The following is a 23,898-nucleotide window of genomic DNA, read 5'->3' as shown; positions in this document are numbered from 1 at the left end:
GTTGCTTAGGATACCTGGCTGGAATCACTCAGCACACCCTGGATTTGAACTCAGGACTCCAGGGGTGGTAGTCAGCATCTTTACTTGCTGAGCTACCCAGGTCCCCACATCTCAGGGTTTTAATATAGATATACAAAAATAATTTTTCTAGATTTGGGCGTACCGTTTTAGTTGTATGACAGAAGAAGAAGCAAATGTTTGGTCATGCAAGCCATCAACAATATCATCCATCCATCCATTTTTTTTTTACCGCTTAGCCTATTAGGGTCACGGTGGCAGTAAAAAGTGCAGAGAGGCCCAGACATCCCTGTCCCTGCAACTTCCTCCAGCTCAACCCGGGGGATCCCCAGCCACTCCCAGGCCAACTGGGAGATATAATCTCACCAGCGGGTCCTGGGCCGACCTCGGGGTCTCGTCCCAGTTGGCCGTGCCTGGAAAACCTCCAACGGGAGGCGCCCAGGGGGCATCCTTACCAGATGCCCGAACCACCTCAACTGGCTCCTCTCAGTGCGGAGGAGTAGCGGCTCTACTCTGAGTTCCTCCCAGATGGCCAAAGTCCTCAACCTGTCACAGAGAGTGAGTCCCGCCACCCTGCGGAGAAAACTAATTTCAGCCGCTTGTATCCGTGATCTTATTCTTTCGTCATTACCCAGAGTTCATGACCATAGGTGACCGTAGGGATGTAGACAGACCGGTAAATTGAGAGCTTTGCCTTATGGCTCAGCTCCCCCTTCACCACTACAGCATTACTGCTGCCGCTGTTCCCAGTCTGCAGCCGATCTCACGCTCCCTTCTCCCCTCACTCGTGAATAAGACCCCAACATACTTAAACTCCTCCAACTGGGGTACATTTTCTCCCCTTACCTTTCATAACAACTTAAAAATCACATTATCCATGCTATATGTCAAAATATACCAAATGATCATTTTATTCTGTAGCCCACAAAATTATTCTGAATTATTCACAGCCCAACCCTTTATTTTAATTTATTGTTTGATATAAACTATTTTTAAATCAATTAAGTTTGCCAAGGTGAAACTATGAAATATGTTAAGCTGAATAATTGCCTTCAGCTGTGTTAAAAAGTTTCACAGTTGTTCTCAAATATGATTTCTGTTATTTACCTATAAATAGGCCAACAAAACTGCTGGATGATTCAAAAGACTAACAGGAACAGAAGTTGAATCCAGGCTATCCAGTCATTTTCAGTAAATCATAATGGCAGTTATCATGAAACACAACTAATTTAGTAAGCAAATTTTCAAAAACAGCAACCTTTGACAACAAGCTTCTCTGGCGAAGTGTATAAACTGTAAGAGGTCTCTGCTCCCAACTCTAGGCTGCAGCTGAAATATGTCTCAGTCCCAAGGGCCGCCACATTCTTCGCTCTCACAGTTGTGCAATCTCCTAACAATCAGAGCCCCAACCCCCTTCTCAATATGTGCAGAGACCCCGTCCAAGTTTTCTGGACCATGTTTTAGTAGATAGACTTAGTAACAAAGTAGGCCTACTGACTTACAAAATTGTGGTGTAACAGATTTTATCCATTTTATATGATAGCACCATGTCTCAAAACATAGCAAGAAATACGTAAGTGCATTAGTCAGTGATGGGCAGTAGCTTAATTACGTTTCTGAGTAGCGAGGTGGTAGCTTTGCTAGTTTTTAAATCAAATAGCTTTTCAGTAACAAAGCTATATTTTTGACTAAGAAGCGGCATAGCATTGAGAAAAGCTACACCACTACAAAGGGGCGTAGATTCCCGAGGAAATGGGTTACCCCCCATAATCAAAACAAGCAAGTACCATTATCAATGGAAACATGTAAATTCTTCACACTGTTCAAGCCAAATCTACGCCTTTGCCGCTACATCATGCCTTGTAGCCGGTGTTTACTATTGCCAGTTTTTAATCAAAACTGCAATTAACATTTTTATTGATTCATAAGTTAACACAAAGAAAAAAAATACACAACATATATATAATGAACCAGTCACTTTTAACATTAAACCCCCACTATAACCCCTCCCCCTAGCAATCTCTCATCCCACCCTGACCCCCCATGAACACCCCTGTGGTCAATAAAATATAGACACAAAAAAAAAAAAAAAAAAAAAAAAATATATATATATATATATATATATATATATATATATATATATATATATATATATATATACAATAATCAAGTATAATTAAAAAACTAAATTACTCTCTCCACCACCCCTCCTTGAAACACTAACAAAATCACTAAATAGTTGCCCCATTTCCTATTGAAAAAATTCCCAACTCCCATCCACCTGCTCGACCCCTCCTCAAAAGCAGCCTCCATCTCCACACACCACTCTGGGAACGAAGGTGCTCCGTCTGACTTCCATCTCCTTAAAATAACCTGCCTACCAATCATCACACTGGTCAAAACCCAATTTTTTATGTACTTATCCTCTAAATTTATGACCTCCCCATCTCCCAAAATACAGAGTTTGGGGCAGAATGAAATTTTAGTGCTCAACATATCACATACAAAACTTTGCACTTTCAACCAAAATTCTTGGATCTTACGACATCCCCAAAAAACATGGGTTGTGTCTCCATCTTCTGAATGGCATCGCCAGCAGGTGGGTGTTTTTAAGACCAAGCCTATACAATTTAGAAGGGGTCCAATAAAATCTATGTAAAATCTTAAATTGCATAAGGTGCACCCTTTTAGATGTTTTTTAGAATCCTAGCCTACACTCCCTCCTCCAATAACAAGTTTAAATCTTTCTCCCATAATCTTTTGAGAGACGTTAAAGCTCCGTCCCCCAGACTCTGAATTATCAGGGAGTAATACACTGATGCCTCATGACCTTTTCCAAAAGCAGTAATCACCTCTCCCAGAGTATCTGCTGCTTTAGGGGGGCACCTGAGTCGGTTCTTATAATGAATTGGTCACACGTGATAGGAAAGCAGTCTGAATCGGTTCACGATTCAATCTGAATGCCTCAGAAAGCATGCAAGTGCACTGCTGAATCATTTGTGTGCACTCTCACTTGCCAATAAGCTCACGGAGTATTTTATAACACAGAAGATAACGCTGGTTGCAATGGATCTACAATCAATGGAAACCAAACCTGCAAATGCGTCCAATCGTTTGCCAGTGATGAAGAAGGTCTTTATAAAGTTCAACATGTTTGCAGCTTGTAAACGACTTCTGCAGGTAAATACATTTTCCAACCAAAAGAGTATCAAAACACGTATTAGCCTACATGAAATCACATAAAAAATGACCATGGCATTACTATGTTTTTTGGACATGTACCATTACCTGGACGCACTATGTTAACACTATGGTAGGCTATATGAATATGGTAATCATAGATCGCAGTACCATGGTAGTAACATGGTATTTTTTTAAGTACTTTGAAGCACCATGCAAATACAGAATGGTACATAAATATGGTAATTGTATATCAAAGTACCATAGTATTACCATCTAATACCATCAGAAATCATATTGTTATTGCCCAGATGTGCGCTCTCTCTCTTTTTCACTCTCTCTCTCTCTCTCTCTACACACACACACACACACACACACACACACACACACACACACACAAGAAAGTTGGCCTGTGATGATATATCCTGTAATTCTGTGTCTAGCTGCTGTATTTCTGTATTGTATAGATGAATAGTATACTGTATGTACAGGATATGAGTTTTTATACAGGAATGTGCAAATGAAATTATGTTTAAATGGGTATGGGTTTGTAGAGGTAGTAGTCTAAATCTGAAAAATAAAATGTAAAAATAGTGATTTTTCATATTGAACATGTGTTTGTAGAGGTAGTAGTATAAATATGCAAAATAAAATGTAAAAAGAGTGACTTTAAATGTTGAACACATGGGTTTGTATAACTAGCATATCAAAATATGAATTTACATGTTTTGTTGTTGTTGTTTTTTACATGCACATACCGGTACATATTGCACCATACTGTATACTTGTATACTGTATTGCACTAAACTGTAATATACTGTACCAAGTCTTTGATAAACATCATGTGAATACGTCTTTTAGGTGCTTTGTCTATGACGGTATGTTCTGTGCATCTGCGGTTGAAAAAAACATTAAGTAACTTAAATGTAGTGAGCTACTTTTGTTGTGTAGCTTGTAGTGTAACTTGCTACTTTCTCTTAAGTGTAGCTTTTAGCTTAGTTTCACTAATTAGACTGTTGAGTAGTTTGTAGCTTAGCTAGCTACATTGTTTGAGTAGCTTGCCCAACACTAATTAGCCATTTCACAATGAATTCACAGAGCAAGGGCTACTGTCTATATGTGTGGTCAAACTGGTGGAGTAAAAAAACAAAACGTTAAAATAAAGGTAAAAGTTTTTCATAGTTCCATTCATACACATAATCTGCATAGTGTATTTTTTAAAAATAAATGTTTAAAACAGAGCTAAAGCTTAAATGGCCACATATAAGCATGAATTTCTGTTCAAATAATAAAAACATAAAATTATCAAAATTAATGCATTACACATAAGTTTTATATGAGCTGTTATTAAAATAACACAGAACCAACACCATATCTGAATCAACTTTGAAACTCTTAGGCCTACATTTATTTCTAAAAATAAAAAAATCATATATGGCCACATTAATAAATAAAAGTATATATTTTCCCGTTCTATTTTCTCCAAGATAGCTGGATCATGTAAATAATTTCCTTAAGCTGAGAAAACATTCAGGTACATTTGTTAAGATTCATCAAAGCGTCAAATTCGCCTTGGGGTCCATTTCAAGGTCTTCCTTCTTTAACTATGAAGTTTTTAAGATTGTCTTCATAAGTATAATTAAATCTATTTTATTCAGTTAAAACTTACAAAGCAAAAACGTCACAAATCAAACATCTTTAATAATGTTATTTGACCTTTGCGTCATGTGATATCGTAGTCGACAGCTCAACCTCGTAACAAGATGGTACTTGTAGTCTTGAAGGTCACTTTCTCCTCATGTTCATGTTTGATATCGTCTGCCTTATGAAACTACATTACCCATAATTCCGCACACGAGCGGCCGTCTGCTCGCATCCTGTCCGGTGAAGATAGCGGGCGGCCGCAGAAATTAGCCCAGACTGATGCTGTTATATTTCCTTAATTAAGTCAATTAAACATTGATTCATATAACTCCAACGACCGAAATTGTTATAAAAAGAGCACAATGGTAAGTCTGGATATCTAATGTAGGGAGTTTCAATCGCTAGTTTTAGTAGCTTGAGTGTCAGTTCGTCTCAGCTAACAGGCTAGTGTGATATATGTCGATTATAGCAACATGATCAAGGTCATAAAAGCAAAGAAAATATAGTTTATAATTTTGGCCGCTTTTGTATCACTAAGCCGGATAAGAATAGAAAGAACGCTTTATAAATCAGAAGCTAAATGATATTGCCTGAATATTTGACGCTAGGTCTAAATTACCTGTGTATTATGTATTTATAATGTTTAATATATTATTATTTATATGAGAAAGCATTTATAATGCTGTCTGAGCGTTTTTTCTTCTTCTCTCAATCTAGTGTCATTAGGTACAGAAACAATATTAACAACAATGTCCCCACAGTTACTGGAAATACCCGTTTTCAAATTTACTTATGACGAACAACTGAAAATGGCATGAAATTAATTTTTCACAAGATCTGGGAACCCTGTAACTGTAACAGTCATGTAATATATCAAGGTCCTTCCTTCATTAAGTTTTATTTGATGATATTGACGTAATGTGGCAATTAGGCTTAAACTTTTCTCCTGTTTTTTAATTATTTTTTACTTCTTGTGCAGATCCGCTTTATCCTCATCCAGAATAGGGCAGGGAAGACCAGGCTGGCCAAGTGGTACATGCAGTTTGATGATGACGAGAAACAGAAGCTGATTGAAGAGGTTCATGCTGTAGTGACAGTCCGTGATGCCAAACACACTAACTTTGTAGAGGTACAGCATTTACTTTTAACAACTCTGACCGTGCTTCAGATTATGAAAGGTTGACAATCATACAGTCTTTTAACTGCAGCAATCATGAACACATTAACCCTTTAAGCTCTGAGGGTGTTTTTAGAGATTTCCTGTTTCAGTGGCATACCCAAAATTAAAGGCTTATAACTCGACAAATCAAAACAACAACAACAACAAGGAGGGTCAAGTGTTTGGTATCATTGTCAAGAAAACTTTTCAATTTTTTAATAATATACTGTAGATGATGATAAATTCTGAGACTCTCAGCCTTAGAAACTGCTGAAAAATCACACACAAAAATACTTGAGCCAAAAATGTACTTTTTCACTTATTTTTCTTATTTGACATTATACAGTATATCTCAGGGTTTAAATAAGGTAGCTCTGAAAAACTGCTTTTGTTTTGTCCCAATCATGTCAACTGTAACTGAGTAAAATTTTGTGTTGATCTGACAAAGCAATCAAAAGTTATAGCATTGCAAAAATAATTTATCCTAGTGTACAAAAACGTCTCCAATTGTCCAAAACCATCTCTGAACAAATAAAACATAATAATTATACATAAGAACTAATAACACATGCAAACACAACAATGACTAAAGGTTTGCATAGCACGCAGACATTATTTCGATATCATTTCTAAATGATAGTAATTGAAATTCATTGATCAAAAGATGGGTGAATGGTGACTGTTGAAAATGTGCTTCAGAAAGCAATTTTTATTTTAGACTAATGTGTTCCATTGTTTTCCTCTGCAGTTCAGAAACTTCAAGATCATTTACAGGCGGTACGCTGGCCTGTACTTCTGCATTTGCGTGGATGTGACAGACAATAACTTGGCTTACCTGGAGGCTATTCACAACTTTGTTGAGGTAAATCATGTCCAGAAGCTGCCATTTGTGACCTGCTCCATCGTTTTGAGTCAGAAACACCCAGAACATTTTATGCAGGTAAAAGAGAAAAGTCTCAGGTTTCTAATGATATAATCATTATTGTTTCTCCAACCTGTGATTTTGAGCCGTAGATTTATCATTTTACTTTGTGTTTCTGGGTCAAAGTGGCTCAAAATGATGGAGCAGGTCACATTTTACTCCTGTAAATGACCATAGGGTCTAAACCTTGTGGTAAAGCTTATTGCTTTTTCTTACGTATAGAGGCCTTTTCAGCTACCATCAAATAAAATTGAATCATTATTTATGTGTTCTGCATTTAACTGAGCAGTTAAACAGCTTAATCACAGAATGCTTGAACACCAAATTGATTATGCAGCACTGAACCCATAATTAAAAAGCTCCCTTATATGCACCAGTAATGAAGCCTAAATCGAGATGAGATATGCAGACTCTTAAGGGAAGTTTAAGTTACTAGCTTAGAAATGTAAAGAGATTAACTTTAATTAGGGCAGTTAATGTGCAGCATGATAAATGTGTGACATTTACTGAGCTTAAAAGAGATCAAACACTTTGCATTGATGTGGTTTGTGAGTGAGTGAGTGAGTGAGTGTTTACTTCCACAAATATCACCATATATTTAGAGACTAATAATTAGAAATGAAATAATAGATATAAAATGTTTAAATCAAGAAGTGTATTGCATCACAAAAGTAGTTAAAAATAATAAAGGCATGTTTGTCTCACTGTTTTTCACTAAATGGAAACAAGCAACAACATTGAATAATTTTGATTTATATGCACCAATATAACAATACATGATAAAAAGTAGCCAATATCAGAGACTATTTAGTAGAGACAGGCCACTTCTATTAAAATGAATGGGAGAAACTGGAATGCCCAACGGTCAGCAGACGTAGAAAGGAAGTCCCGCTTTACAGGTAAAAGAGCAAACCAGCTTTTAGATACAGACATCACCTGTCAGTCAACTCGAGAACTAACTGAACCAGACTGAAAAATTTAGTTTTTTTATCTGAGGTAAAGAAGCACAATTTATGATTCCAGTATTGTCAGATTTTAATGCTGATTTGAAATATGTTCGTTGATCGTAATGTTGACCAACAGTTTTGGTGATTTCTGTCTTTCCCCATTCAAGTAGATAAGATCTGCACTTTCATGACTGGAAATAGCCTCCTGAGAGCATTTCAAAGATGGCCGACAGTGGACTATATGTAGTTAAATATTGCTGTTTGTTACTAGAACATTTTAAAGCATGTAAAATGTTGTACAGGGACTTTAGTAAACATTATAATAATGCAAATAAAATGTTCAGTCAGTGTTTTGAACCAACTCGCTGAACAAAAGAACGGTTTCACGAAAACGCCTCACATTCTTGCAAGTGCGAACTCATTGTGATATTCATTATGTAAGAGAATTTTTCCTTGTGAAAGACAGTCCAAGTCATCTGCACGTGCCCCTGGCATAGACTGTACCTAAAAGTGAATCACAAAAGACCCTTAGTCCCACATACAGTCCCGGTACTTTCCCCTTAGGAACGTTCTAGATGAGAACTCTTAAGAGGAATGGCACACCCGAGGAGACTTTTCCCTCTTGCATTCGCGCACACATATGTAACCCCTGTAGTGACGTCATCTAGTGTCGACCATTTTTCTTGTAATGTTGTTTGCACTCACGATTCAATAGAAACAAGACCAACACTGATGGTGGACGCCAGGATCGGAGCTACAATTTTGTTAGGACTGTTTTACACCAACAGTGTCTTCAGGTTACAGTCTTTACACTGGGCTGTGCGGTGCTGCGTCCCTGAAGCCGAAGTGAGAATAGAGATGAGGCGCTCTGCTTAGTTTAACCATGCAGCACACGCTGAACTGGAAAACATGTTAAAAATGCAATATAAACCTGTTTATAAACACGATATTTTACAATAAAGGCTTTGATGACTCAACATAAAATACTGTACTGAACTTCTCACCCATTGACTGAAGAAATACGTCTTGATGCAAGTAAAACATAGTAACAGGAACGAAACACTTTCCTCATGTAAATTAGATTTCATGATGGTTAAGTTTAAATATTTCAATTACCTACTCTCAAAAAACATCTTATTTATGTCCGGTATCCCAGGAAAAATTCAATGTAGTAATGCAGAAATCACTATTTTCTGTCTAGTCACACAGTACAGATGCGATTAAAAACTCAAACTGCGTCTACCGTTGAAGTCATGCAGCAGCACTGCTCACCCCTCGCACACACATAATGTGAAACAGGCGATACTCTTTGGATACTTTGTTGGTTTTCTGTTATTTCTATTAAGGAAATTAGAAAAATGAGTGCAGTCCTCTGAATAGCAGGCTAGCAGCTACAAATTTGTTTACTCATGTTGGCTGCTGACTCCTCGCGTTTCTCATTGCTTTGTGCGTCATATGTGTTTGACCAATCACAGGCTGCAGCACCTCCAACAGTCCCTCTTCTCCCAAAAAGTACCTGACCTGGAGTAGGAGCTAAAAAGTCCCTCTAAACGGCTAAGAGTAACTATAGTTCCTCATGTGCGTAGTAGTTCCGAGTCAAAAGTACCTAAAACGGGCTTTAGTTCCTGCAGTGGGAAAGGGCCTAAAGCAGTCACAGTGTGCAAAAGAGTTTACTTTGAAAGGAAAGAGTGCTCGATCATGCACAAGATGGAACAGCAAGTGGAAAAACAAAGAATACCCCTAGCCTTTCCTGTAAACTTTTCCAATCTATTTGCTATCATTGTATAATATCAGTAATACCGAAACGAGGGGCCTGGATAGCTCAGTGGTAAAAGACGCTGGCTACCACCCCTGGAGTTCACTAGTTCGAACCCCAGGGCATGCTGAGTGACTCCAGCCAGGTCTCCTTAGCAACCAAATTGGCATGGTTGCTAGGGAGGGTAGAGTCACATGGGGTAACCTCCTCATGGTCGCTATAATGTGGTTAGTTCTCGGTGGGGCGCATGGTGAGTTGAGCGTGGATGCTGCTGTGGATGGCGTGAAGCCTCCAAACGCGCTATGTCTCCGTGGCAACGCGCTCAACAAGCCACGCGATAAGATGTGCGGGTTGACGGTCTCCGATGTGGAGGCAACTGGGATTCATCCTCCGCCACCCGGATTGAGGCGAATCACTACGTGACCACGAGGACTTAAAAGTACATTGGGAATTGGGCATTCCAAATTGGGAGAAAAAAAAAAAAATAATAATGCTGAAATGAGCTTTAGTGAGTGCTCTTTACAGGTAAATAAAGGAACCGAAGCGCAATGGGGAGCACTTCTGCTCGCGTTATTGTCCTTGTCTAAGAGACAAATGGAATGTGGCCATGAGGGAAAGCTGCAGCCAGAAGTTCAAGAACATTGTGATATGGAATGCTAGGACTTCCTCTGTACCTCACTGTAAACAACTCCCCCAACACATAAACCAGCCCATACGCTAAATGTCACTGGATTAAATGCAAAACCACAGCTGGGTCACTCAGCCAATCATCACTGATTCTACTACTCCAATATGAATTCCGATTGGGGTGAATGACAGAACGTTCAACTTATTTCTCTTGCTTTACAGGTTTTGAATGAGTACTTCCATAATGTGTGTGAATTAGATCTGGTCTTCAATTTTTACAAGGTAAGTATAGGACTTCCTTCAAATCAATAAATAACTAATATACTGTATAGGGGTGAGAATCTTTTGGTTGAAAGTGAATCGTTTTGATTCACGATTCATAGATTATTTTTTTATTTGATTCAAAAGATTTTTTTTTTTTTTTTGTTTTTTTTTTTGTGCAAATGTAGAATGATTCAATTTTGATTTGATACACAATGATATCACTATGTAACACAATTTTTGTTCATGGCTGGTAAGTGTTTTTTTCTAATTGCTTATGCCCCAAAAGTATAGAAAACTGCTATCATTCCCCACAAACATTGCTTTTGTGACCAGGACAGTGATATTTTGAAATTTACCTATTTCCTATGAGAAAACGGGCGAATTTGTGTCTTTTCGTTCACATGAAGTCAGAAAAAAACAACATATGAATCCAGAATCCTTCTTTATCTGTGGTCTGACGAAGACTTTGACTTTTGCCTCAGACAGCTTAGGGAAGACGTCTTGAAGGTACTTGAAGGCTGCCGGCTCCTTATCTAGAGCTCTGACAAATTGTTTCATAAGGCCCAATTTGATGTGCAATGGTGGCATCAGCACCTTCCGGGGGTTTACCAGTGGTTCCCACTTGACGTTGTTCCTCCCCACAGAAAACTCGGTCTGCTGTGGCCAGTCCCGCCTGTGCTAATGCGTCTTGGTGTCCCTGCTGTCCCAAAGGTAAAGATAGCAGGGAAACTTGGTAAAACCGCCTTGGAGACCCATCAGGAATGCCACCATTTTGAAGTCTCCTATGACCTCCCAGCCATACTCATCATTCTTCAAGGCGTCCAGCAATGTCTTGATGCTGTTGTAATCCTGTTTGAGATGCACCGAGTGAGCCAGGGGAAGAGACGGGTACTTGTTACCATTATGGACCAGCATGGCTTTGAATATTACTTTGTGAATTTGGATTCATATGTTTTGTTTTTTTTCTGACTTTATGTGAATGAAAAGACACATTCGCTCGTTTTCTCATTGGAACTAGGTAAATTTCAAAATATCACTGTCCTGGTCACAAAAGCAAAGTTTGTGGGGAATAATAGCCATTTTCTATACTTCTGAGACATAAGCAATTAGGAAATAACACTTACTACCCAGGAACCAAAAAAATTAATAAAAAATGTGTTACACAGTGTATTCGATTTGATTAACGATTTGAGTTTTCTTCAATGCATTTATAGTATGTGTCTAAAGCAAGAAAAAGAAAGACAAACTACTTATTTCACCAAAAGTAACTTGAAAGAAAACTCATTAAATACTTGTAGGCTACTTGGAATACAACAAAGAGTGCAGTTTGCCAAATAAAATATTTTAGAGCTGAGCATCACTAGAAAAGTATTCCATATTTCATTATAAAAAGTCTGTGACTTAAGATTTTATTAATTTTCATGACTTTTCGCACATGTAACTAAGTTAATTATATTTTCTAAAATATTGTATACTATTTTGCTGAATCGCAATTAAAACGGCTATTGACCACTTATGATCCTCGATTCAAAAATCATATTTCTTGATCGATGCATATAAATCAACTGGATTAGTAGTTGGGGCTGGGTGATATATTGAATATTAACGATATAATCTAGATAATTTTGCTGAGGATGTAAAATTGAGCAATATCGTCAATATCGTGATGATTTAATGTGCTTTCATTTGGCCATTAAGTTTCATAAAGAGCGCATCAGTAGACTAATTTCACGATCCTTCAGGGCTGCGCCATTTCAGAGCAAATACATAAATATCGAGATGTATATCGAATATCGTCAATAGGCTGAAAAACAGAGATATCATTTAAGGCATATCGTCCAGCCCTATTAGTAATCGATACAACGAGAAAACGGGTGAATTGTTAGACTAGTACGAATGTACCCAATGAAAGGGCACATTTGATGTCTAAATGAAATCAAAATGTACCCTATTTACTCTTTATACACATTCTTGGTCTTTTTGTGCACTATTCATTGGTGTGCGTTATCCCAAAGATTTTTTTTTTTTATCTTCGTTATCTTTCATTTGGAAACCTTCCATTTCGGCTGGCATCACAAAGCCATCTTACTTTTCAACTGATTGCAGCATGCCTTGGCTTATCCAATTAGAGCCCCTGTAATTGTTTTGGATGAGAAATTATGTTTTGCATAAGCTAAATGCTTTAGTACATTATATATGTGAAGTACTTCAATGAAAGGAACATTAAGAGATTATTCAGTGGCAGAAAACAGCCCAAGAAGCAAAATATTGAGCAAAAACAAAAGATGTAATTTGCTCTCTATTTCAGCTGTAATGCAGCGCCATGGTAACAGGTATTTGATGCGTAATTACAACAGTCATACAATTAAGATCATCCTCATACATTTGTGCTGTTAAAGAAAGCCATAAGCAATTATAGAATAATGCTGCTGTGCAAATTACCTGATTTATTTTTGAATCCACCTACGTGAACACTAAAGGCAAGTTTTAAACAGGACCAGAACAGAAGTTTCTGGACAATTCATCCATGCATGTTATGTCAAAGGAAAAAAATATGTTTTCAAGAATATCTTTATTTCAATTATTTGTATTTTTGTCCCATTTTCAAATACTTTTATTTGCTTCAAATCAAAGTTTGTAATGTTGTGATTCACCCCGGAGCTGGTTGGTTAGGTTCATGGCTTAGAACAGGCCAATTCAATTGGCTATTCAATGAGGCTGTTAGTTGTCTTAGGTGCTGTTCACACCGAATGCGTTTTGCGTCTGATTGTGCTGTTTTTCCAATTGTTCTCATATGTAAACTTACACTAGACGGAAGTCGCCGGTCTCAATGTTTTTACAGTGTCTCGTGCAGGAGCACCACGTTTTTAGGTGCTTCCAGAGGTTGTGCTAAAAATAATAATTATCTGGAATTTTGACAAAATAGGAAGAGTAAATAACTAAAATTCAGAGAAACAGAAAAGTTCTGTTCATTAATTTGGTGAAGAAAACAAGAGTTTGAATCATTGCCTCTATAACAAACTTCACTGTTATTGTTCAATAATTTTTGTATAAATCAGATTTACTTTCTCAGTTATGGACCAATTTTAAAGCACTTGTTTATTTTTATTTATTTTTTTTCAGAATTTTCTGCTGGAAATTTTTTCTCTTCATGTTTTATTTATGTAGGGAACAAATATTATATGCATACTATAACACAATAGCTGATAGAAGCTTTTCATTAACAAAATAAACTGGCCCACGTGCCCCAGAGGTTTTTTCCATCTGGCCCACTTTGCTGTGAAGTTGAATAGCCCTGGCTTAGAACTATTTAATGAAGTACTTTATGAAATCCCATTGGTGGGGCCCTATGATTTCCGCATTGCGGGAAAAATGGATGGAATTGCGGAATCCAGTCATAAAAACAGAATTAACTATGCCAAATGTCACGGAATTTGACATATTTGGGATTAATTTACTGTATAAATGCCCAGTTAATCAAATTTAAAATCGTGATATGTCCCAGTGTGATTAAACCACAAAAGGCTGAGATGTAATTACTAATCGCCTACATGAGCTGCACGCTTCAACAGTAAGTGAATGTGAGAAGCCGGCTGCTCATACACTAACCACATCATAAACATCACGTGCGCTCTGTGTGTGTATTAATGATAAAAAGTGCAACGAGATGTGGCAGTTCCTTTGGGGTGGATGGTAGTGGCGAGGACTCTACAACGGCGCATCCCTCCCCCTTCCTGGGCTTCGGCACCAGTGTAACAGGGTTCAGTGGAAAGGAGGCGGCGGGAACCGGACGAAGCATCAACGTAATGTTTTTAATAAACTTAAACACAAAGACACACAAACATAAACTCATACAGGGCAGCTGCATGTAGCTCTCTCTCTCCCGAACTGCCGCATCTCGTTGCATTTATTCCTCTTCTCGGCTGATCAGCCCGATTGGGGGCCGGGCGTGCATAGTCACGGCCCGGCCCGGCCCCGCCCTCCTCCTTGTCACAACTTTATTCACTATGAAGCGCATAGCACATGCAGACTATATATAATTAAATGAAGCCTTTTCTGGTTTAATAAGCACATTAGCCCATATAGCTAAGCGAACTGCTTTTCCAGAGGTGAGAATTGAAGCCGTGAAAACTTTTGTTTTTTTACAAATGTTCAACAAATCAAATGTAAAAATTACAAATTATGCAATTAAACAATAAACATGTAACAAAATATATGCAATATTATATATATATATATATATATGCAATTATTAGTAAAAATTTATATTTTCTTAATGTACCTAGTTAGAAGGTCCCCTGTATAACTACCAGCATTAGCTGGGAGAGCATTTATTTAATATGTAAGCAAAAGGGACATTATGACTTAAATATACCCATATGAATCTAATCGGAAAATCTGTATCAATACCCAGCCCTAATATGTGACTAATATGTGTGTTGTCTAATTGCATTATAGGTTTACACAGTTGTGGACGAGATGTTTCTTGCAGGAGAGATCCGAGAGACTAGCCAGACCAAGGTCCTCAAGCAGCTCCTAATGCTGCAGTCTCTGGAGTAGAGAGCCCATTGGTGTCCAGCACTGTCACTCAATCAATTGACCACCATTGCAGCATGCCCCGCCCACCTCTGCTGCAACCAAGCCATAATATGGGTGTTGTCTCGCTGAAATAAATCCACAAACGTTTCACCTTTTCTTAAAATGTACAAAATCACATTTTTGCATTCAGTTACTTATGAATTTTCAAGAAGATATGCATTTGGAAGAAGACCTCCCCCAGTTATTTAGTATTGACCTCATTGCTTCTCCCAGTGCTTTGGCTCACCCAGACTCGAATTCTTCAGCGATTTTATAGCACAGTAGACTTGAAAGAGTCTGACTGGCAACCTCTCCAAGCCCATTCATTAACTAAAACAGAGAATAGCCATCCTGATGGCCAAAACCGCCAAGTCACGGAAGCATCTGAACCGCGAGGTCCACACTCTACACTACAAATCCTGAAAGAAATGTTATCTTAGCAATGTTACATCCTCATTTTCTCAAATGAATCCTTCCCAGACACATCTAGAGTTCTCTTATGACCAGACAGGTCAATTAATAAAATAAAATTCCCGTATTCAAATCAAATATTCATTTAAAGGGATAGATCACCCAAAAATGAAAGTTCTGTCATCATTTACTTACCCTGAAATTGTTCCAAACCCATATGACTTCCTTTGTGGAACACAAAAGGGGATGTTAGGCAAAATTTTAGTGACTAACATTTAATTCATTTTATGGAAAAAGTAGCATTTTCATTTTGTGTATATGGAACAGCATGAGGGTAATTAAATGAGGTCAGAACTATTCCTATTGGAACTTTAGTTAAATATTGTGCTGCTTGCGTAAAGCAGTACTTTGAAGAGTTTAGTTTTTTTTGTATTGTGTACATATACATTATATATGCATATATTAAGTGTAATTTTATGAACTAACCAGTCATTCCTGTCATCTAAATGCTCTCTGATGCTGCTCATGTTCTTCCACTGTAAGCTGCAGATCTCAAACAGACATCTCATTTGCTCGTTCAGACTGCACTGAACTGTTGGCTGTGTGGAGAACTAGGGCCGGTGATTAGGGAGTGGTTTAGGGAACAAGGCTGAGTTGAAGAATTGAGCTTAGGGGAAATGACAAAAGATGGTCTTTTAATTTCCCCTTTTGTAGCGCCAGTTCCCTTGATCCAAAAGCTCTATGGCAACTGCTCAGCCTTGAAACATTCAATTACATTTAGATTCATACAAGTTACTGTGAGAATTTGTCATTTAATTTTTTGTTTTGTTTTATACAGTTTATATTTTATTTTTGTTTATTCCCAAAATATTCTAGATTTGCCCATTTGTCCCTGTAAGACTGAAGAGTAAGAGTTGATATAAGTGATGTTATACCTGCATATGTGTTTCTGTCAGTGTATATATCCATGATGGTGAAATAAACCTAAAAAAAGAAAAAAAAAATGTCTGCTTTGTGTTCGAATATAAAATAATGTATAGTTAATATAATGATGATTGATAATCTTGTATTGATCACTACTAGTCAAAGCTCAGTTGGTTCTTTAGATGTGCCATACTGCCATCTGCCGGTGAAGAGATGTTACTGACAGTTACGTCAGTGATAGATGAGGTAATCTTTGAAGTTTAGAATTTTCGCTTAAATTCTGCTTGTTACTTGTGTTAACTTCAAATATGGTTCTAGAAACAATTGTAAAGATTACATTTTTACATCTTCGGAAGAAAATCTGATTGGTGTTTGCCGTGCAAAACTAGCTGCCACACCGCTAGAGTGTTTTGAGTGGTTGGTGGTTGTTTCAAGTCAACGAAAAGTTGCTGCCAGTTGCACCAAACCCCTTTGAAACACTAAGTGATAATTCCCTTACAATTATAAGGGGTTTCTTAACTCGTGGGGTTTGTTGCAACGTGGCATTATGTCCCTAGATGTGATCCTTCAATACAAGTCTGAGTTTGTTTTTTGTTTTTTTTCTTAACCGGTTGTATCGTTCTTCAAGCGAAAACGGTAAAACCGATCAAAACGATAAATACATTTTGAACAGAGACAAACGTACCTTTAAGTCACTTTCAACCGATTACACTTTAAATAGGCTTAATAAAACAAGTGCAAATAATAAAGCCTGTCTGTAATGTTGCACAATGCTGTGAAGTCACATTTTAAATTAAATTAAATTTATTGCTCAAGAGTCGTTTCCTCATGTCCCCACAGCTGCATCTTAAACATCTTTGACGAAAATAAGCTTTAAATAATTACATTTACATTTCGTTTCCTCCATATGCTTTCTCTCATCATTTACTCACCCTCATGCCATCCCAGATGTGTATGACTTACTTTCTTCTGAACACAAATATATATTTTTAGAAGAATATCTGAGCTCTGTTGGTCCATACAATGCAAGTGAATGGTGACCAGACATTAGAAGCTCCTAAAAATACATAAAGGCAGCATAAAAGTACTCTACACGACTTCAGTGGTTTAATATGTTTTCTGAAGTGATGCAATCACTTTGGATGTGAAACAGATCAATATTTAAGTCTGAAAGTGAAATTGGAGTCTCATTCTGACTTAAATATTGATCTGTTTCTCATCCAAAGTGATTGCATCGCTTCAGAAAACATATTAAACCACTGAAGTCGTGTAGAGTACTTTTATGCTGCCTTTATGTAATTTTAGGAGCTTCTAATATCTGGTCACCATTCACTTGCATTGTATGGACCTACAGAGCTCAGATATTCTTCTAAAAATATATATTTGTGTTCAGGAGAAGAGAGAAAGTCACGCACATCTGGGATGGCATTAGAGGTTGAGTAAATGATGAGAATTTTCATTTTTGGGTGAACTATCCCTTTAAGTGTTTAGTATTCCATTATCTCAATAGCATCCATTCTTTTGTGGTAAATGTGTAATTTTAACACTGGTAGTGGAGGCTATGTGTGTGTCCCCTGATTTAATTGTCCACCCCATTATGTCATGATACTTTGACCTTTAATTGAAAATCAATGTTATGAATGACATCACACTTTGGATGTAGACATCACTCAATCAGAAGAATAATGCTGTAGTTATCTGAAGTGTCACTCTTCTGTTTTTCCTTTATTTTGTTATCTTAGTCTTATGTGGTCAAACATAACATGTCTACCCTGTTATGGAGAGATATTAGGAAAATGAATGCCATTTTAACATTTCAATATATTTTTGGTAACAGGAATAAAACCATCATTATACTTGTATGTTTGAAAATATATAAGCTGAATGAAATTACCCACTAAATGTCCACCCTGTTATTTTCCACCCTGACTGAAGAAAAAAACTGAAAGCAGCTCTAATGAAAATACTAAACCTGTACACTTGAAATCAACTTAATACATTTATGTTTGAGATGAGAACAAAATTATATTGCCAAAAGTCCAAGTGATATCAACACAGCCATCAAAACATGATATGATCACATTGCTATGAAATGTTCATATGGATTCAGACTCCTAACAGATGTTGTTCACTCAACCTGATTGAAACTTATTTAAAATGAGCTAATGCAACACAATTCTAAAGCATTTGGTCTCAACTTAATTTCATTGTCCATCTACGTTCACTTAATCCAATTGTGTTGGGAATATGTGAATAATATTTGTAACCGGGCAGGGCATTTCCATTTCCCAGCATACTTTTTCCAAGGAATGCACAGGGAGAGTACATTTTAAAATTATGTCTTAAGTGTTTTCATGTATTTCTATGTAAAATGAAACAAGTTGGAGACTTGTTAGTGTTAGTTCTGTAATGTTGGGATTTAGAGGAAATTGAATTTTTTTTCTTGAATTTTTTTGGAGGTTACCATTGTTAGTTAGTTAATGATTTTACACCATGCCAAATTCCATGATTTTCTCGGGAGAAAACAAGAAAGAATATGTTAAAAGGTAGAGTAATTAAAAACCTATACATGTTTTTTTCTCTTTATTTTCAATCAGAAAACTGATTCAGGGTTGACTTTGTTAAAAATATCTTCAAAAGTGTTTGCTGAGTAAAATAATTTCTTAAAAAAATAAATAAAACCAGCACAATCCAATCAAATATGCTTCAAAGATAGTGGATTCTGACATGCGGTGCATAATGGTGGATCTTCATCCGATATTAAAAACTTATGTGCGAGTGTGGAATGACAGGTGGAAATGATCTGATTCCAGCGATTTCTGAAATTAAAGATACATCTTTTGCCCACTACATGGTTGATTTCATGCAATTTGTTGTAAATGCTTGATCCCATTCTGTTTGCCATTTGTTGGTGATGTAAGAGATTATGGTAGGTTTCAGATCTGAGGGTATGGAGCATTTATTAAGATCTGTAGAAAGTGCTTCTTTAGCAGCAGAGTCTGCTTGTTTATTTCCTTGGATTCCACAATGGCCAGGTACCCAGCAAAAGTAAATATTAAAATTCTGTGCCTCCAGAGCTGACAATTTGGTTAGAAACTTTACAAGGGCTGGGTGGTCATTTTTGAGTGATGCAAGCGCTTGAAGATGTGATTTGAATCTGTTATTATTAAGACATTTATCTGTTGTATGGTCTTGATGTGATCCAGTGAATAATAGCATTCTGATTGGGAATCCTTATTCTGCTTTTTTGGTAATTGATCACATATGAAGCCGACACATGATGTCCAGACTTTGATCCATCTGTATATATAGGTGTGTGTGTGATGGAAACATCACTTTGATATCCAGGAGTTGTTGAAGGTATTCATTCGGATGGGTTTCAGATTTTTTGTTTCTTGTTCCAGGATTATTTTTGGATTTTTGAGATTCCAGGGTTGGATATTGCAGAAGTATGTGTGTTCCAGTATACTTAAGTCAACTTTTATGTTTTCTAGATGGGATTTAATCCGTAGACCAGGAGGTTGGATAAGCCTTGGTTTTCTCTCATACAGATATGAATATCTCTCATACAGAACATCATATGCTGGATTTTCTTTGTTGGTCTTTTATTGTGTATTGTGGGGCTAATTTGAGACATCTGTTCTCTAGAGAAAGTCCATTAGCCTCTACATATAGACATTGAATTGGTGATGTTCTGAAGGCTCCCAGTGCCAGACGTATGCCTTGATGGTGAACTGTGTCCAAATGTTGGATATGATTTCTGGCTGAGCCATACACTACGCATCCATAGTCCAAACGTGATCTGATCAGTATTCTGTAAAGGTTTAGAAGAACTGAACTCTCTGCTCACCACTTAGACGTCGCTAAAATCTTTAAAATATCCAATGCTTTAAAACATTTACAGTATCTTTTAAAATCTTTATGTGAGGGATAATAGACAATTTATTGTCAAAGGTTATTCCAAGGAATTTTGTCTCCTTAACAACTTTGATGGGATTGCCATCCATAAATACAGTGCATCCGGAAAGTATTCCCAGCGCTTAACTTTTTCCACATTTTGTTATGTTACAGCCTTATTCCAAAATGGATTAAATTCATTATTTTCCTCAATTCTACAAACAATACCCCATAATGACAACGTGAAAGAAGTTTTTGAAATCTTTGCAAATTTATTAAAAAAAAAAAAAAAAAAAAGTACATAAGTATTCACAGCCTTTGCTCAATACTTTGTTGAAGCACCTTTGGCACCAATTACAGCCTCAAGTCTTTTCGAGTATGATGCTACAAGCTTGGCACACCTATTTTTGGGCAGTTTCTCCCATTCTTCTTTGCAGGACCTCTCAAGCTCCATCAGGTTGGATGGGGAGCGTTGGTGCACAGCCATTTTCAGATCTCTCCAGAGATGTTCAATCTGGTTCAAGTCTGGGGTCTGGCTGGGCCACTCAAGGACATTCACAGAGTTGTCCCAGAGCCACTCCTTTGTTATCTTGGCTGTGTGCTTTGGGTCGTTGTCCTGTTGGTTGGAAGATGAACCTTCGCCCCAGTCTGAGGTCCAGAGCGCTCTGGAGCAGGTTTTCATCAAGGATGTCTCTGTACATTGCTGCATTCATCTTTCCCTCGATCCTGACTAGTCTCCCAGTTCCTGCCGCTGAAAAACATCCCCACAGCATGATGCTGCCACCACCATGCTTCACTGTAGGGATGGTATTGGCCAGGTGATGAGCGGTGCCTGGTTTCCTCCAGGCATGATGCTTACCATTCAGGCCAAAGAGTTCAATCTTTGTTTCTCATGGTCTGAGAGTCCTTCAGGTGCCTTTTGGCAAACTCCAGGCGGGCTGTCATGTGCCTTTTACTGAGGAGTGGCTTCCGTCTGGCCACTTTAACATACAGCCCTGATTGGTGGAGTGCTGCAGAGATGGTTGTTCTTCTGGAAGGTTCTCCTCTCTCCACAGAGAAACGCTGGAGCTCTGTCAGAGTGACCATCGGGTTCTTGGTCACCTCCCTGACTAAGGCCCTTTTCCGCCGATCGCTCAGTTTGGCCAGGTGGCCAGCTCTAGGAAGAGTCCTGGTGGTTCCAAACTTCTTCCATTTACAGATGATGGAGGCCACTGTGCTCATTGGGACCTTCAATGCTGCAGAAATTGTTTCTGTACCCTTCCCCAGATCTGTGCCTCGATACAATCCTGTCTCGGAAGTCTACAGACAATTCCTTGGACTTCATGGCTTGGTTTGTGCTCTGACATGCACTGTTAACTGTGGGACCTTATATAGACAGGTGTGTGCCTTTCCAAATCATGTCCAATCAACTGAATTGACCACAGGTGGACTCCAATCAAGTTGTAGAAACATCTCAAGGATGATCAGTGGAAACAGGATGCACCTGAGCTCAATTTTGAGTGTCATGGCAAAGGCTGTGAATACTTATGTACATGTGATTTTTTTTTTTGTTGTCGTTTTTATTTTTTATAAATTTGCAAAGATTTCAAACAAATTTCTTTCACGTTATCATTATGGGGTATTGTTTGTAGAATTTTGAAGAAAATAATGAATTTAATCCATTTTGGAATAAGGCTGTAACATAACAAAATGTGGAAAAAGTGAAGTGCTGTGAATACTTTCCGGATGCACTGTAGCTCTGGGTCATCATGGAGAGAGCGTGACTGGCAAAAAGTGTGAGGCACATTCTTTTTTAAATTATAGTGAATATTGTCGGGTCCAGTTTTAGTATCATGTGATCTGGTTATGGCCCACAATAGCTCTTCATAGTGAAAGGTTGGCTGTAAGATTCCATATTATTAGATGAAAAGTTAACATCTTTCTTTTCTTCCTGTGCCTGAATTGTTTGAAAGGCAGGGAGGCAGTTCTCTATAGAGGTGTTCTTTTCAAAGGTTTTTTGCTAGGATATTTGCAATTTCTTGTTTTGTAGTCAAAACTGAGACTTGATGTTTAATATGTTGAATTTGAGGTCCACTGTTCTTGCTCTTCATTCTTCAAATCAGATTCCAAACCTTTTTTGTTGGAGTTTTCGATGTCAAACTGGATACAAATTGTCTCCAACTCTGTTTCTTGGCCTCATTTATTACAGTATGCGCTTGTGCTCTATTTATTTTGACTCTGATGAGGTTTTCCACTGTTGTACTTCTGAAGAATCTTCTTTCAGCTTTCTTATGCTCTTTTATAGCCTTTTTGCAGTTATCATTGAACCATGGCAATCGTTTGCATTTTTAATTTGGTGAAGTTTTTGGAATGTTATCGTTTGATATGGATATTAAAATAGTGGTAACATTTTTAAAAGGATCTGGATCATCCTCAGGAACTGCATTGAATCTTTCTTAACATAAGGTTTGAAAATCTTGGCTTTTTTAAGTTGCCATCTCTGTACGCTTGATATTTCTCTTCTTCCTTTGAAGGTCAAGATTACTGGAAAATGGTCACTTCCACAGAGGTCATTCCACACTTTCCATGAGAGATCTAGTAGTAGCTCAGGCTGGCAGATGGTTAGGTCAATTGCTGAATAAGGACCATGTCCAGGGTGTAAATAGCCATCATTTAAAAGGCACAGTGCATGGTTGTTTATAAAGTCCTCAATGTTCTTGCCTTTTGTATTACACTGATTACTACCCTACAAGGTCTTATGGCTGTTAAAAGCCACCATAAATATGAATGGGGGAGGAAGCTGCTCCACAAGGTTGTCCAGATCTTGATGCTTTATAGTCATATCCAGTGGAATGTATATGGAGCATACTGTGATAGTCCTCTGGAGGTTTAGATGTTCTCCGGTTACTTGTAAATGATATTTAGTGTGATGTATCTGTGTATCACATAATTTCTAATTAAAATAGCTGTTCCCCCAGAAGCATGTCTATTGTTTGGACCAAAAGAATTTAAAATGGTAAAGTTTTTAAAAGAAATGGTAGTATCAGGTGACAACTGCGTCTCTTGTAGACAAAGAGCAAGTGGGTTGATAATTGCAGCTAATCATTGCAATTCTGAGAAGTTAGCTCTGAGCCCACTGCAGTCCCATTGGATAATATTGTGATCCATGTTTGGGAAGTATTTAAGTTGGGAAAATAGGGATATTAACCCTAATTCTGCCTTTTGGTGAGCGGCTCCTACTGTGATGTCCACTCTCTTTCATTTCGACATCTTTGATAGCTTTCACCTTTGTATTCTCATCCTGTGATACTTTTAATTGTGAACATCCTGCTTTTTTAGAATTCTTTTTAATTATTTGATTTTCTGTTTGTAAGTACTGGTTGGTTTGGCTATGGGTTGATGTAGTTTTGTTTGATTTCCTACACTCTTTGATCTAGGAGGAGGTATGCCTTTACTGTTGCTGACAGTTTGTGGTTTATCCTTTTGCAGCCAGGTCAATTTTTTTTGACCACAGAGGCAAAAGTTTTATTTACAATGAAAGAGGGATACACAGAGACCAATTTGCGTGCTTCATACATCTTATTTTCTGAAT

At 37.6% G+C, this 23,898-nt stretch overlaps 1 protein-coding gene across 1 annotated transcript; it reads left to right on the top strand.

Moving 5' to 3' along the window:
* The first annotated feature begins 5,055 nt into the window (after positions 1–5,055).
* On the top strand, positions 5,056–16,510 carry LOC127421916 (AP-2 complex subunit sigma). The gene is made up of 5 exons (XM_051665139.1): positions 5,056–5,207; positions 5,822–5,971; positions 6,750–6,863; positions 10,476–10,535; positions 14,976–16,510. The coding sequence occupies exons 1-5, from the start codon at positions 5,205–5,207 to the stop codon at positions 15,075–15,077; spliced, it is 429 nt and encodes a 142-aa protein (XP_051521099.1). The 5' UTR covers positions 5,056–5,204; the 3' UTR covers positions 15,078–16,510.
* The last annotated feature ends 7,388 nt before the right edge of the window (positions 16,511–23,898 follow it).

This window comes from Myxocyprinus asiaticus, chromosome 31, assembly GCF_019703515.2.
Source record: "Myxocyprinus asiaticus isolate MX2 ecotype Aquarium Trade chromosome 31, UBuf_Myxa_2, whole genome shotgun sequence".
NCBI lineage: Eukaryota > Metazoa > Chordata > Actinopteri > Cypriniformes > Catostomidae > Myxocyprinus > Myxocyprinus asiaticus.
This window is presented reverse-complemented; position numbering and strand designations above follow the sequence as displayed.

What these genes read in the sequence shown, in the direction of transcription:
- LOC127421916 (XM_051665139.1), top strand. An exon ending in CTATTCACAACTTTGTTGAG is followed by an intron (nt 6,864 to 10,475) that starts GTAAATCATGTC and finishes CTTGCTTTACAG; the next exon opens with GTTTTGAATGAGTACTTCCA. An exon ending in TGGTCTTCAATTTTTACAAG is followed by an intron (nt 10,536 to 14,975) that starts GTAAGTATAGGA and finishes ATTGCATTATAG; the next exon opens with GTTTACACAGTTGTGGACGA.